This window comes from Lissotriton helveticus, chromosome 11, assembly GCF_964261635.1.
Source record: "Lissotriton helveticus chromosome 11, aLisHel1.1, whole genome shotgun sequence".
NCBI lineage: Eukaryota > Metazoa > Chordata > Amphibia > Caudata > Salamandridae > Lissotriton > Lissotriton helveticus.
Window position 1 is genome coordinate 815,848,875 of NC_136072.1, and position 16,726 is coordinate 815,865,600.

General features: G+C 46.9%; 1 protein-coding gene across 3 annotated transcripts in view; it reads right to left on the reverse strand.

Moving 5' to 3' along the window:
• Window positions 1-11,117: 11,117 nt before the first annotated feature.
• Window positions 11,118-16,726, reverse strand: part of LOC144792083 (E3 ubiquitin-protein ligase MARCHF5-like) — a 65,751-nt gene continuing 60,142 nt past the window's right edge. For all 3 annotated transcript variants that reach the window (XM_078666933.1, XM_078666935.1, XM_078666934.1), the window contains exon 6: window positions 11,118-13,528. In XM_078666933.1, coding sequence (XP_078523059.1) covers window positions 13,349-13,528 — 180 coding nt within the window. In that variant the 3' untranslated portion in view covers window positions 11,118-13,348. The remainder of the gene's footprint in view (window positions 13,529-16,726) is intronic.

Genomic DNA, 16,726 nt, shown 5'->3' on the forward strand with positions numbered 1-16,726 from the left:
AAATACTGACCCCATCCTCTCCTCTGTGTAACTGGGTGTCGTTCTTCTAGATTTGCTAGATCGGAGTTAAGTTGATGTTTCAATCTGTCCTGATCTTTCTTACGTCTAGCTACAAAGGCAATAGTCTTACCCCTTAAAGCTGCTTTGAAACAATCCCAGACCACCAACCTGGGGGCGCTATACTGGTTATAATAAAAAAATTCTTGTGCCCAAAGGGTTATGTATGTTATATATTCTCTATTCACCAGTAACTTCCTGTCAAACGACCATTGAGAGTAGGGCCTCTTATAATTGGTAACACTGAGTGTTAGAGTAAGTGCATTGTGATCCGAAATTGTTTTTGGGGATTTAGCTATCTCTACATAGATGGCATTTTCTTTGGGTGTCATTATATAATCAATGCGGACATATTTCCTATGGGGATAGGAAAAGTAAGCATATCCCGGGTCATTATTGTTTTTCAAATTCCAAATGTCTATTAAGTTATAGCTATCCATAAGTTGCTTTATTGCCCTGAAAACTTTAGGCTTACGCCCAATGTAAGTCTGCTGTTTTTGACTATCCTGCATAGGGCCCAAAGCTATATTAAAATCCCCACAGACAACTAATGAGCCTGCCCAGGAAACCAACTCCAGCTCAAGGTCTTGGAATATCGGAGGGTCATCTTGATTTGAACCATACAGTGAGCAGATGGTAATACCCATATCCAGTTCAACTATGACCCACCTACCAAGGGGATCAACTAATTTGCGCTTAACTTGGCCCAGAAAAGTTTTCCCCAAAATTGCCACCCCCGTGTATTAGACGTTTAAGTTGTTAGAGCAAGTACATTATAACCGGGGATTTTTAACAATTCATTCTCGCCCACAGGAATGTGGGTCTCCTGTAGGCAGAGGACGTCATAGGATTCCTGGCGGACTATTTCATAAAGTGGAGCCCTTTTACCCCTATCATTGAGCCCTGCGACATTCCAGGAGCATAGTTTTAGCTTTCCCATTGTTGGTTTCCGATAAACGACCTGTCAGTGATATTATGAGTCCTTTTTTTCATATTTAGGTACAACCTCAATTTCTGATTTCGAAGTGAAGGAGTAGTTTCTGTCCTGTAACTCCAGTTCTGTAGTAGGGGTATCTCTGTTATAGTCATAATCTAGTGAATAGTCCCGCCCATGTGCGAAGACCCCGCCAATCAAAAATAATCTCTTAAGTAGTCAGAAAATTGCAGAACTGCAAAGACACTTAAGAGAGAATTTAAAGACAAATAATGCAGCCTATATCCACAGGCTACACTGTCCAGTACTTCAACTAACAGCAAAGCCTGTCCAGATTTCCCTTGCTTTAACAGCAAAAACCCTCTGGAATGATAGAGAGGAAGGAATGGACAGACAAGCCCCATAGGCTGCCATTATGTGGCTTAAATAGGATACTGTGCCTTTAAGAGAACTTTCCAGAACTTCTCCCAGTATCCCAGAATGCACAGCAGGTCCCTCTTACTTTCAGTTCTTTTTGAAGGTGTAACACGCCAGACCTGTAGCATTCCTTTCATGAACATTTCTCTCCACCGGGGAGGCGGGAGGGCGCTTATGACTATAACAGAGATACCCCTACTAGAGAACTGGAGTTACAGGACAGAAACTACTCCTTCTGTAGTAGGGGATCTCTGTGTATAGTCATAATCTAGTGAATAGAATGGCAAGCCCATCCCCACACCAAAGCGGCAGTGGAGAAAAGAGAAATAACACCACTATTGTGCGAACAGATTTCAGAGCGAAGCCTGCCCAACCTGAGCGTCTGCCCTGGCATCAGTGTCCAGGCAGTAATGCTTAGCAAAGGTATGGACCGACTTCCAAGTGGCCACCTTGCAGATTTCTGCAATTGGAACATTACGGAGCAGAGCTGTCGTGGCAGCTTTGCCCCTGGTGGAATGAGCCTTAGGTGTACCCCCTAAGGTCTTATTAGCTTTTTGATAACACAATTGTATGCAGGACACAATCCACCTAGAGATAGACTGCTTGGAGGTCAACAATTGGTCTGACCTACGAATATCTTTGGTTTTATCCAGATAAAATTTCAACACCCTCCTAACATCCAGGGAATGCAACGACCTTTCCGCTGGAGATGAAGGGTTCTGAAAAAACGTAGGCAAAGTTATGGTCTGGTTGACATGAAAATCAGAAATAACCTTGGGAAGAAATTTAGGGTGAGTACGCATAACAACCTTAGCAGCATGAAATACAGTATAAGGTTCTTGGCAACACAACGCCTGAATTTCACTCACCCTGCGGGCCTATGTAATGGCCACGAGGAACGACGCCTTCCAGGACAGGTGCTGCAACGAAGCCTTATGAATAGGTTCAAAAGGCTCCTTCATCAATCTGGACAGCACCACATTCAATTCCCAAGGAGGGAACACTTTCTTCAAGCCTTCTAGAAAGTCTTTGATCACAGGAATCTGGAAAAAGGAAGTCTGTGAAGGGCATTTCCTGTAGGCAGTCAATGCAGCGAGATGAACCTTAATGGAATGAACATTAAGGCCAGACTGCGCCAACTGTAGAAGATAAGGAAGGATGACATCTTCCTTACATGTCGTCGGATCATAGTTCTTGGACTTGCACCAGATACAAAATCTCTTCCACTTGTACGCATAAGAAGTCCTAGTGGAAGGTCTCTTAGACTCCTTCAGTATGTCCATACAATCTGCAGGGAGATTCAAATGGCCATATTGCACTATCTCAGGAGCCATGCTGCCAAACTCAAAGACGAGAGGTTGGGGTGCAACATCTGCCCCCCGAACTTCGTGAGAAGGTCCGGCCTGCACGGCAGCCGCATGTGAGGAAGGAGAGACCGGTGAAGCAGGTCCGTGAACCACCACTGTCTGGGCCATTCCGGGGCAATCAGTATCATCCGCTCCCTGGACTGGGACAGCTTGATGAGAACCGTCGGAATCAGGGGAATGGGTGGAAAAGCGTACAGAAAGCTGTTCGACCAGTTGATCCATAACGCATTCCCCAGCGTCCCCGGCTGGTAGTACCTGGAGGCGAAGTCTCGGCATTTGCTGTTTTCTGCGGTGGCGAACAGATCTACGTCTGGAGTCCCCCACCTTGCGAAGACTCCTCCTAGTACTTCGTCGTTTATGACCCATTCGTGGTTTTCCTGAATCAGTCTGCTCAGTGCGTCTGCCTGAACATTCTGCACACCTGGTAGATGGGTAGCCGTTATTGTCAGTCCTCTGGCCAGAAGCCAGTGCCAGATCGCCTGTGCTTCCTGCGACAGGGTGCGTGATCTCGAGCCCCCCTGCTTGTTGAGGTAATACATCGTGGTCGTATTGTCCGTCTATACAAGTAGGGAGTTGGTCTGGAAGGACGGAAGAAAGGCCTTCAGCGCCAAGTGAACAGCTCTGAGTTCCAGGAAATTGATGTGGTACGTGGACTCCGTCTGTGACCACGTCCCCTGAATCTGTAAGTTTCCGGAGTGCGTCCCCCAACCGTGGAGAGACGCGTCCGTCACAATAGTCTGAGTGGGAATGTCCTTGTGGAACGGAACCCCTCTCAGGAGATTCTCCGTCGAACACCACCACTTCAGAGACTGAAGAGCCTGCAGAGACAGTCGTATCCTGTCGTCCCAAGAACCTTTCCTCTGATCCCACTGGTCTTCCAAGCACTCTTGCAACGCTATCATGTGCAGTCGTGCATGAGGCGTCAGGAAGATACACAAGGCCATCGATCCCAGTAGAGAAGACACCGTCCTCACTGTCGTAGATGGACTGGTCATAAGAGCCTGAGCCTTCCGAAGCAGTGATAATCGTCGCTCCTCCGAAGGAGACACGCTTGCTGACAGTGTATTGATGGAGGCTCCCAAGTACTGTATGCACTGGGCCGGAGTCGGGACCGACTTGGACATGTTGATGTGCAATCCCAGCGTGTTCAGTAGAACGCACGTCTTCTGGAAGTGAGCTTGCACTTCCGAGAAGGAGGAGGCCTCGATCAACCAATCGTCCAGGTACGGGTACGGGTAGACAAACACCTTGTTCTTTCTCAGGTGCGCCGCTACCACCGCCATGCAATTGGAGAACGTTATCGGCGCAGACTTCAGTCCGAATGGCAGTACTGTGTATTGATAATGATTGGCCCCGACTTGGAATCGCAGGAACTTCCTGTGTTTGCATGCAATGGGCACATGGAAGTATGCATCCTGGAGGTCTATGGCACACAGCCAGTCTCCCCGTTGCAGCTGAGGATAAATCTGATGCAACGACAGCATGCAAAACTTTTCTCTGCGAATCCACTTGTTTGCCTGTCGCAAATCCAGAATGGGCCTGAACTCGTTCTTGTCCTTTCTTCGAACCAGAAGGAACCGGGAGTACAGACCTCTTCCTCTTTCAGACCGAGGTACGTCTTCTATCGCCCTTTTCCTTAGCAGGATATCTGCCTCCGCCTGGAGCTCGTGCAGCTGAAACAGCGAGCTGACCGGTGGGATTGATGGAGGCGGGCTTGTGAACCGAAGACTGTATCCATTGCAAACAATATTCAGCACCCACTTGTCCGGAGTAATTTTTCTCCACTCTGCCAGAAAAGATTGAATGCTTCCCCCCACCGGAGTGGGTAACAGTTGCAGGGGAAGTAGGCGCTCAGGGCCTAGACCCGGCCTGGCCTTTAGTCGCTGTTGCCGACTGGTGGCCGCCTCTACCTCTCTGGCGCTTCTGGAACGGTCTTCTGAACTGCTGCTGTTATTGCTGCTGCTGCTGCTGTTGTCCCGAAGACTGGCCACGCCCTCTGCCTTGGCCACCGAACCGCCGTTGGAACGGGCGGTACGACTTCTTGGTCTCCTTGGGTTTTTCCAAACCCACCGCCGTGAGGGTTTCGGCCTCCGCCTTCATGCGGGCCATTTCATCATCCGCGTGTTTTCCGAATAGGGTTTCGCCAGAGAATGGCAGATTGGCAACCATTTGTTGTGCGTCCGGTTTTAGGGACGTGAGGCTGAGCCAGGCGTGTCTTCGCTGGTTAATCCCATGGCAGAAACCATGCGCCGCCAGCAGGGAAGAGTTGGCTGCAGCACTGATGACCTGATTTGCCACCAACATCCCCTCATTCAACACCTCCTGGAAGTCTTCTCGCTTGTCACGCGGCAGATGTTCCACAAACTGTTGTAGGGATTCCCAGAGGGCTCGGTCATACCGTCCCAACAAGGCCGTGGCACTAGCGGCCTTCATGGAAGTCGCCGACGTCCCACAAACCTTTCTCCCAGACGAATCCAGCCACCTAGATTCCTTATCTGGTGGAACCATGGAGGATGGAGTGGTGGCATGCTGCTTGCGAGCTGCCGTCACAATCACCGAATCTGGAGGGGGCTCCACCCTTAGAAAGGCCGGATCCGATTCCGGGGCCCGGTATTTTTTCTGCAGTCTCGAGGGTGCCGACTTAGTCACCGCCGGGGTGAGAAAAAGGTCCATGGCCGGTTCTTCCAGGCCTGGTACCAGTGGTAGTAACGGCCGAGACAAATTTTTCTGGTGCAGCGTCTCGAAGATCACCGATGTCTTGGGCGTGGGCACCGTCAAAGCAATGCCCAACTTCGCTGCACCTCGTAAAAGTACGTCCTGGAAAGACACCAGATCATCAATTGGTGACACCCTTGTTTCTGGCGAATCCGACAAGGTCGGAGAATAGTCCCTGGTCCCTGAAGACCTTGTCCGGGAACGAGATCTGTGCCTCCTGTGGCGTCGTCTCGACCGTGTGGAAGACCTGTTGCGCGATCGTTCCCTCCTCCTGGAACGAGAGCGCGATCTCCCGGCACGTGGATGCTCCACCGGTTTCCGTGGGGGTGTCTTCCGTGGCCTATCCTGGGGTTTAGGTTTTGGAGTCCCCTTAGGCGGTGTCGGAAGCGGAGGCAGTGACACCGATCTCGGTGGTAGGACAGGAGGTACCTCCGGACGAGGAGAGGACCTATGAGGTGGGACCGGTGGTGGAGGTTGCCCCGCAGGAGGAAGTGGAGGTAGTGGAGGCAGCGGTGGATTGGAGGGAGGAGCCTCCTTAGGTAGAGGAGGAGGAGTGTTAGGTCGAGGTGGTGTGTAGACCACCGAGTACACCGAGCCCGGTGACTTCTTCGGGGGAGGAGACTGCGAACCAGACCCCCCAGAATGTGAGCGACGCTTCCGGCGTCCTTCACCAGATCCAGCGTGACTTTTCGCACCAGAATCCCTTCTGCGCCGTTTAGGGGAGGTGGAACTCCTCGGGGACGCCGATCTCTTTCTGCTTGACGTCGAGCGTCGTTTTTCAGGCGTCGAACGTCGACCCCTCGACTCCGGCATCGAACGCCGTCTCCTCGACGTCGAGTGCATCTTCCTCGACCGTCGCCACCTCGACGACGAACGGTCAGTCCTCGACGACGAGCGTCGACTTTTCCTCCGCGTCGACCGTTTTCTCGCGGTCCTCGACGTCGAGGATCCCCTCAACGGCGACCGGCGGTGTCGCTTCGACGGCGTGCGCCGGTGCCTGTCGGTCCTTCTTCGACGTCGATGGCTCGACGACGAAGACGCTGTCGGCGGTGACTTAGACGGCGGCCTACCCAGGCCTCTCGACGTCGACCGTCCACGCTGTCTCGACCCGGAGCCCCGGGGAGAAAGGGGAACACACCGTCGTCATCCATCTCGACGTCGATGCGATCGACGGAGACCGGGATCTCTTGCTGGGCTTCCTGCCTCTGGGGAGCCCCCAGAGGCCTCAGCAGGGGCAGAGGGAGCCTTTCCAGCCTGCCCAGACCCACCTGCAGTCTGCAGTCGCCTCTCTTCCAGGCCTTGAAGCCTAATCTTCAGCCTGTCCCTCAGGGTCCTTGTAGTAAACGTCTGGCAGATGTCACAATCTTCAGGGACATGATCTTCAGGGAGGCAGAGTATGCAGACGTCATGTGGATCAGTCTTGGCCTTCTTCCTTCCACATGCTGGGGACTTGTCGAAGAGAGGAGGCATTTTAGAGCCCTAAAAAGCCTGGACAAATACACAGCAATGAAGGGAAACACCAAGAACACATTAGAAAACACTTTTAAAGCAAAAAGTGCACAAAAATCCAATAAACCCTTGAAAAAGGGAGAGCTCAATGCACCAGGGTCCTGTTAGCAGGAGCCGGAAAAAAGTACTGAAAGTAAGAGGGACCTGCTGTGCATTCTGGGATACTGGGAGATGTTCTGGAAAGTTCTCTTTAAGGGACAGTATCCTATTTAAGCCACATAATGGCAGCCTATGGGGCTTGTCTGTCCATTCCTTCCTCTCTATCATTCCAGAGGGTTTTTGCTGTTAAAGCAAGGGAAATCTGGACAGGCTTTGCTGTTAGTTGAAGTACTGGACAGTGTAGCCTGTGGATGGAGGCTGCATTATTTGTCTTTAAATTCTCTCTTAAGTGTCTTTGCAGTTCTGCAATTTTCTGACAACTTAAGAGATTATTTTTGATTGCCGGGGTCCTCGCACATGGGCGGGACTATTCACTAGATTATGACTATACACAGAGATCCCCTACTACAGAAATTAGGTTTACTTGTAAATCTCTTGTTGCAAATCTTGATGTACATTTTGTATATTTGAACTTGCTCTTTTTATTTTTTTTTGCCCCCCATTCTCTGTTCCCCTTTCCTCCCTCCCCAGCCGAAGCCTCCCCCCCCCACAGCCCTCCCCCCTCATACCCACATAAGGGCAAATAGACTCTATGAGAGTCTGTAGTGATGGAACAGTGCTACCTAACCAGTGCTCAACAGTATCAAACAATGTAGAGAAAAAACTTTGCGGAAAAAGGAAGAAAAAAACGAAAAAAGAAAAACTGAAGAAAGGGGAAGGAAAGAAGAAGCACAAACAGTCTTAATCATCCTAACATATCATCTAACGTATTATCTCGCATATTTATTAGTTATTCTACCAAGTGGGTTTTTTATATTAAAGTTTAACTACTCATTTATCTCTTCATCTCTCTAGATAAAGATGAGCGGGACATAAAAAGAGAGAGAGCAAGACTAAGAGAATAAGAATTGTGTATATAGGCAGATCAAAGATAGATACTCCTCCTTCTCATCCCATCTCCCAATTATGTGCTTATTACAAGCTGTCTAGGTATTCCTTCGCTTTGATCTCCGAGGTGAAGAATCTCGTTTGGCCTCCAAAAATTATTTTCAATCTAGCAGGATTGTTGAGATATGCCTGCGCCTTCTTTTCTAGGAAGGGTTTAATCATTTGTCGCAGGCGCCATCACCTCTCCACAGTTATATGACAAAAGTCCGGTCGGACAAAGTAGGAGATTGAGTCTTTGCTACGACGTGCTTCAGGCCTTGCCTTCTCGAAGATGGCTTGCCTCAGGAGAAAATTCCCAAAATAGACCAGAATCGCTCGGGGGTAACCCCCCGACTTTACTGCAGGTTTCAAGGTAAGTGGAACTCTATGTGCTCGTTGCACTTCAATATCCCAATTCCAACTAGATAGTTCAAGCAGGGTAACTTGAAAGAGTTGAATTATATATGCGCGAACATCGTCTCCCTCAATCTTCCACCTTACGTCAGCTAATTCTGCCTCGTGGGAATCAACTCGTTCTTGAGTTGCAGCGGCCTCGGCTTCATTCAACACTATGCGAGCTTCCACCTCAGTCATTCGTTCGCCAAAAGTGCTAACAGTTCTTGTTAGCTTGCGTACTACCCCTTGTACCTTGTGAAGAGCTGCCTGTGCTTTGCGGCTATCTTTAGAGGTTTCTTCGCGGTGTGAAGCAATGGCTTGGAGAACAGTATCCATGACAGAAGTTAACGTAGCCCCCGGCTGGTCTGCATAATCTGATAACGCTGAGCGAGAAGAATGGGGTGGATGCGTGTGGGCAGTAGACTGCGTTGATGGAGAATAATCCCAAGCCAGTTCACCTGCCCCATGATGGCTCTTTTTCTTTTTTAACACTGTTTTCCGGCTGCCCTTGGGGTCATTATATTTTAAGTTTTGGTCACTCTCTGTAGTAAGGTCAGACTCAGCGTCATCCTCGACATCCTCCTCAGTTTCGCCTGACCATCCTGCGTCCTCAGAGAATGAGAAAAAGTCAGTTGGATCTTTATCCGTCTGTGCTGTCTCAGCAGCTGCCCACATTACCTCTACGCCCATAGGTTCGTGCATTTTATTTCCATGTGTCAGTGCTGGAATAATTGTCTGCTCCCCTGAGGTGCCAAAGGTGCCTGGGCTGTCTGAGGTGTGTGGCAAACTGTTCATTGTGTTAGATAAGTCTGTGAGCACTAACAGTGAAGTCTCAGAAATGACCTGAACATTTGTAATTGAAATTGAGGGGGTCATACCTTCAGGCTGTATCTCCTCCTCAGATAGTTCGATGTTTTCCCCTTCCTCGAGCACATCGCTACACACCTCTACGTTAATATCTGTTTTTTCCACAACAGTAGGAGTTTCATCCTCAATGCTGCCAATATCCACTCCGTGTTGCTCCGTCGGCTCAAGCAATCCACCCCCGGTTGTTAGTTCTGGTGGTACAGCCGGCGAGGTCAGGACTACCGAGTGCCTCTTCTCCCCGCTAGCCGTGGGTGTCTTTGCGAGCGTTTTCACAGGTGTTTTCACTATAGTTGAGCTCTCCGGAGCAAATCAACCACCGAGGGGCCAAACGGTTTGAGTGACTTCGGAGTGGACACCGTCTCTGTATCAGGCCCTCCTGCATCGCCGCAGCTAGCAGCACCGGCACCACCGCACCGCTTCAGTGCAAGCTCCCGGTCTCGCAGTGCTTGTTTAGCTGCTCTAGTCTTTGCAGCAGCCGCCAGTGCTGCAACATTTTTAGGAGCCATACTAAAACAGTCGACATCTGCGTCCAGGTGAGCCCTTTCACTCTTAGGTGAGCTGCCTGCCGTTTGTGTGATACTTGAAAAAAACGTGTTTGTTTTTAAACCTCCAAGGAGCCGTATAACTGCAACACCGATCATGGAGGTGAAGAATGATAGCTGATCTTTTATCGCCACCCTCATCTCGTTCGTTACTGCAGGCTCAAAAACTGTTGTAATTCCTGTCTCTATTCTTCACCGTATATTAAATACTATGTTTTAAGAGAATGCAAGACATCTCCAGGTTCCGCTTTAATTAAAGCAGCAATATTTCCAACTGCTAGCGCTGCTTCCATTCCGCGTTCGGCATTACTGGAGGCACTGGTCAGAACTCACCGCACAGCGGTCTAGCACACCGCCGCCATCTTGCCCCTCGCCTCTTGCAACAGTTCCTAGGATCAAAAGGTCAAGATGCGGGGGTCAATCTTTTTCCTACAACGCGGAGTTCAGAGTTCTAAGTAAAAAAACAAGGGATGCTTCCCAGTTTGGACTGAAAAACACAAAACAGGAGGGCTGATGTACTTTGGAGGTACCTCTTTTGTTTTTCTGAACATACAATAGGATATCCCTAGTGAGAGAAGCATGCCAAATAGCCCAAAAGGCCAGAGGGAGTAATCCTCACAAAGTGAAGATGGTGCAAAGTGGTCGCCTTCAACCTTGTAAACCCTACAGCCTAAAAGCTAAAGAGGTACTTCCTAATTCGTGAGGAAGGAGGAAATCATTGTCTCAGAGCGGAAAAAACAGCTACCAGATACGCAAAGGCAGTCTGATTCCAAGGGTGAGGATGGCCAACTAATGGAACTTCATCTTCAGACCGGGATTTTGAACCGCAAATCAAAGAGCACTCACAGACTAAAAGAGCTGCATGAGGCTAGCTGACGGAAGCCTTGTATTAAGGAGGCCTTAAGCATGAGCTGTCCCGTGGCCATTAGGACAGCCAGTTAACTCCAGATTACTTTGCTTTGGGTTCACTGCATTGACCATCTAGTCCACCTGAATTAAACAACTGGGCACTTGTGCTCCTGTCTCCATCTTTTCAGTGAATGTCCAATGCATCAGACTCTTTGACCAGTGGATCAATTTTAACACTGTTAAATTTAACACAGACTAATTAACTTTCTTTTGGCATCCACAACAACTTTTTGGGACTTACTGAGGACCCTAGTCCAGTTTGGATGGTGGTTTTTTACATTTTGTGGTGAGAACCTCAGCCAGACAGGCTCAAATATGCTAATTTGCTCCATTTTACACAACTACCAAGAAACTAGAGTGGAAGAAATACAGAACAAGTTCAACTTAATACAATGTATTTTATTAACTGGTAGATTAATAAACCTCTCCGCCCATATTTTTCATTGGCTGGTGTCATTGTCCTTTGTAAATGATGGCTTCTGATTCGTTGATAGGCTGGTTAGTCCTTCCTTAGTACCACCTTGTCTTCATTTGAAACCTCCAAGGAGGACTGTCCCTTTTACTTCTGTTGTTACACCGTATGTCTTATTTAGTCTGTAAGCACTATTTCTTTAATGTGTCTCTCTTACTGCAGGGGAAACAACCTTTACAACGCGGTCATTACACCGCGATACCTTTACATTGCGATCGTAAACTGGAGTAGGAATAGTAAATAATACTATTCCTAAGTCCAGCGAGCCCCGTAGTGGAAGACGTGTAAAGAATTGCGATGTAAATGCATTTAGTACTAACAACTCAGTTGCTGTAACAACCGCGTTGTAATAGCACGCGATGTAATGCATCGCGTAGTAAAGAGCTATATTCTTACTGCAGATATGACATGCTTTCCTGCACAATTCAGCGCACAATGCGTGCTTTCAGTTTCCAAACAGCCCGGGACAATAGAATCCGCTTCTTTAAAATGAAGAGTTACAGCTATTGGCATTGTATAAGACAATGCCTTTCATTTATGTGTTAATTATCAAAACAGATAAGTAAAAGTCATTGTCATTTACAGTGCCAATAGCTTAAACTCTCACAAATGAGAGGCCTATTGCATTGCAAATGCTTGTTTCAATCCGTTCTTATAAGAGGGGCATATCAGTGGCCACAGAAAGATGTACACTGCTAGGAAAAGAAAGCCCTTTTACTGATCATAAAAATGAATACATGGACACCAAGCAAAGGGCTTCCCTTCTAGATTGTCTAGATTAATTACACTTTTGCAGTCACACAAATTGTGCATTCTATTCCTTAGTGGTGCTTGTATGTGAGCACCACATAAAATTACCAATGCAACTTCTTCTCGGTTGTCATTCTAGGCACAAAGAGGACCTGGAGGAATATAGAGCCGGCTATGTTCCAACTCCTCCTTCCAAAAGCAGGTTTGGGGCACACCGGTGGACAGTGTGAGGAGGTGGCATTAAGGGCAGCTTTGGAAACCCGCACCAGTGGGCAGCACAACAAGCTTTCACTATTTGGCTTTTGGTAGTTTGTGAAGTTAGCAACTGATGAGAATTGGGAGACACTGGCCCAGGTACAGGGTCAGAGTACCCAACACTGGTCAACAAAAATGCTCAATGTGGGCATTGTGAGTAAATAGTGCTTGGGGATGGTGTGAGGTGGCATAATCTGGCAGCGTGAAACTAGTACTCCCTGGAAAAGTGAGTAGCTCCAAATTAGTCAGAAATCACAAAGTCAGGCGGAATTTCTTATGTTATGCTAACTGCAATGCAAGTGTTTGCTGTTAAGATAAGTAATCAATGGCCCAATAGGCCATCCCTCATTGTTCTCAAACTAGCCCAGGCTTCTGCTGTGGTTCTCTTATTGAGCATGTTCATACTCAGTGCAATGAGGTTCCATGTATGTTATTCAGACGTTTTCATCTAATATTTGCTGGTAAGGAGAGGTTCACTATGAGCTCATGAAGCTGTCCGTTCTGTTTGCCCAGATGTCAGTAAAAACTGCAAAAATCTCCAGGGATTAGAGGTGATCTGATGTGAGACAAAACAACCCTTAGTGCGTTGCGTGAGGCAGTCGGAGAGCAGATAAATAAAACACTAATACAGTGCAAAGCTCTTGTTTATATACACAGCACTTAAGACAGCCATCAAAGCATGATTTACAAACCTGAAACTGGATAGGGACAAATGATTTGAAAGGAAACCATGAACCTTGTGCTTGGCATCTGCTCATTAGCACGTGGAAAGCCAATCATACATTTTTAAATTTATCAGGGTAACATCAGGCTGTGGTGCAAAGAACTCAGTTCAAACCTTTCACAGAGACAGGCTGCGGGGTATGAAGCAAGTGGAGAGATTTGCCTTCTTAAAGAAAAAATCCAAAGTAGGGGTGACAAAACCCAGTAGCACTGCACAAATGCTACCTCTTTCAAAGGCTGACTGTTCATTGGCTCTATGGGAATGCACAAAGCTGGACAGCTATCATTTTGAGGGACTAATCCTGTTACAAAACAGAATCACCGAAATATCCTTCCGGGTTGGGGGGAGGTCAGAGTTCATCTCACTTTCGGATGCAGGTAAGGGAAGTGGGAAGCACACACTGAAGTATTAGGTCACGTTGTCTTCATTGCCGCTGTCGTCGTTGTCAATAGTAGCAACAGTGTCCTCTTCTTCCGGGTTACGCATGGCATGGTAGTTGAGGATTCGCCGGTTGCTCTGGATGTTGTACTGCTGCTGCTTATAGTAAACTTTAAGGGATCCTTTGATTGCAATGAAGGCAATGCCACCCTGTAAAATGGGAAAAATATACGAGAAAGGTGAAACAAGCGAGCCATCAAATGAAGAACTGCCCTCGTCCACAATATCATCCAGCCCCTGTAGTGTAGCATACAGGTGCTATGTGAAGCTAACAAAACAGCAAGTGTGAACCTCACCCTTAGGAAGCAAAAAAACCCAAACGACACAACGAATGAAAAGAACTTTCCTTAGGGGCTAAATAAATTAAGATAACACACCAAATGACTTCTTGTCAAATAATTGTATTGCTTTATATATGCTTAACAGTCACACTGAGCCAACATCTGACAAACAATTTACGTAAAAAGAACAAGAGCCCACAAGTGTCATCCCATTACATGGGTTCCAGGAATAATTGTAAATGAAATAAAGTTTAATCTTTAGCCTTGCACGTGGGGGTATTTGGTAAATAGAAATTGTAGTCATTAATAAAAATGGTAGGTATGAGAATGATAACCAAAAACTGTTGAAGTCAGCTTGGCTAGCTAGAGTCTGTAAAGTTATAGGGAGCACGACTGTCCAAATAGTTAACAATTTCAATGGCCATGTACCATCAGGTTAAGTAGTTAAGAGAACAGAACAACTCAAGATTGTCTGGAGCACACCTGTAGATTTAATCTATATAGATACAATAATAGTCAGATTTATTACAATATGGCTTGTAAAGATTCAGTGTAGTTATGGATACAGAGCACAATTTTAAAAGAAAAATATTTTCCCTTTAATACATTGTAAGAATGGCTTTGACGAATGTGCCAATCTAATAGCACAAACTAGATATCCGAAATAAACAGATTTTACGAAAGTATAAATTTAATGGATTAAAAAAACCAGACATTAAATGCTTAACAAAAAGGTTGTTTGATGTCCCATCAGAATTAACAGCCAACACGTTTCGTCTACTAGACTTCCTCAGGGCTTTTCAGGTATGAATAAGGAAACATTCAAAAGCAGGAACCGGTACAACTGGAATACAATGTAAGAACTAAGAGACACCGTTTAGTTGTTCCTTGTTCACTGTTATAACATGGTACAAGAAAGGACAACTTTCAGTTTTTTAATTCCACACGACCAGCCGACAATTGTTACTTTAGTCGTAAAAACTAAGTGGGTAATGACTTCTCGGATATCCGAATCCACATCCAAACACTCTATGTGAATATAAAAATACAAAGAGAAATATGTTCCCTTCAATACATTGTAAGAATGGCACAAACCAATGTGGCAATCTACTAGATACAACCTAGATATAAAAAATACACAGAGTTTATGAAAGTGTACAGTGTATATATACATTTGATTTTAAAAAAATAAGACATTAAATAGCAAACAAAAAGGTTATTTGATTTTAGATTAGAATAAACTGCCAACACGTATCGTCTACTAGACTTCATCATGGCTTTCAGGCTTCTGTGTACCAGCTAGTTTATGTTTGTGTTCTTGCTGTTTTGCAGCGCTTGGGGGGACAAGGAGTTGGGCGTCTGCGGTGATACAGTCCAAGTTCTCAATGCATTTCGTCAGGCTGCTGGTGGGTTTGGGTCAGTGCGCAGAGAGGGTGGAAGCCCTGTCTATTTCTAGGATTTCATTCCAGCAGCAGTGGGTAGGGCCAGGAGTGGTGGGCCTCCTGCAACTCGGGACAAGATTGCTGAAGCTAACAAGGCTCTGTCCAGGTGATAGCTGATGTTTTGTCGACCATGATGTTGTTGAAGAAGATAATTGGGTTCAGTAGGTGTCTGGTGGCGTTGGTGGTTTCCGGTGAAGTGCTGGGTGAGAGCAAGGTTCCTGAGATTTTCCAGGAGGGTGATCGAGTTTGGGTCAGTGCAGTCTTCTAGGTGAAACTCTAGGCTTTCTAGGAGGAAGTAGGTGCTGGAGTCTATGAAGAGGGGGGCAATGAAGTCTGTGATGTCACTAGAGAAGTTGGCACAGGGTTCTGGTGGTCTGTATAAGAGTCTAGTACAAAGACTAGTTCCGAATTGTGTTTGTGTAGTGCAGACAGGTCTACTTAGGCCTGCTGGCTGGGGGAGTGAGCGCAGGGTTGCAGGAAACAGGTAATGAGGAGCATGTGGAGGAGGCAAGGAGTGGCACAGAGGAGCACAAATAACAGGAAACAGCAGACAAGGTGAACGAAAATAGCAGAAAAGGTCAAAATAGCAGAAAGTCAAAAACAATGATCAGACAAATAGGGCAGAAAGAAAGGCACAAATAAGAAGCAGATGACAATAAAATTACGAGTACAAAGAAAATAAAGCTGTTCCTCTGAACTAGAACCCACCTACCACCTGTTAGGTGGTGGTGAATTAGAAAAAGTAAAGGAGGTAGTGGGATCAAGGATCCCGCTTTTGCGGAACTAGGGTCCTCACACACCCAGCAAGCTAGGTGTCATGCTTCATCATATGGACCTGCTCCTCGTTGAGCCGGCGCTGCAATGCTCAACGGGCACCCACGAAGGGGCTCTTTGTCGGAGATCTTTTGTTCCTTAGCCGTATGATGAAGTGGGGGGGGGGGTGGCCTGTGTGTGTGTGTAGATAGTGAGTGGTGCAGTAGGAGTGATTTAAAAAAGGTTGGATATTCCAATGAGATACGTTTTATTCTGGTTGGTAAACCACCTAACTAAAAAGAGAGATAAAAAGTCGAGTGGCACCGGCCCTAACAAGGGATATTCATTCAATATTGTGCTCTTCTCTTCTGGGTCGACATGTTTCTTGCCCTGTTGGTCAATTAGTACCGTGGCAATTCTTCAGGACCTATATATGTGATAAAAGTGAAGGGTGGGTTGGTGTTGAGTATCTACACTAAATGGTGCTGCTAATTAGGGGCTACCATTCAGAATGGACTAACTATCTAAGTTAATGTAGTCAACCCCCCTTCACAAGTGTTCCCCGGAAAGCTTCGGGTTTGGACAGGGCTCCATGAGATCTTTTTCTTGGTAAACCTGACATATGAAGGGCCTACTTTTCTCTGGTCTTCAGTGCCATAATGCGAGGAGCTCCCATACCTTCAACATGGCTTGGAGCCGAGATAGTTCTCATTTTCAAGAAGGGAGCCCGCAATACTCCAGCTAATAGGCCTATTAGCCTAATTGACTGCACCCCAAAACTCTTTGCAAGGGTTCTTTTGAATAGGCTTCTAGAGTGGATGTACGAGTCCCAGATCCTTACAGGCAGGGTTTAGAGAACGGGACAGCACGCT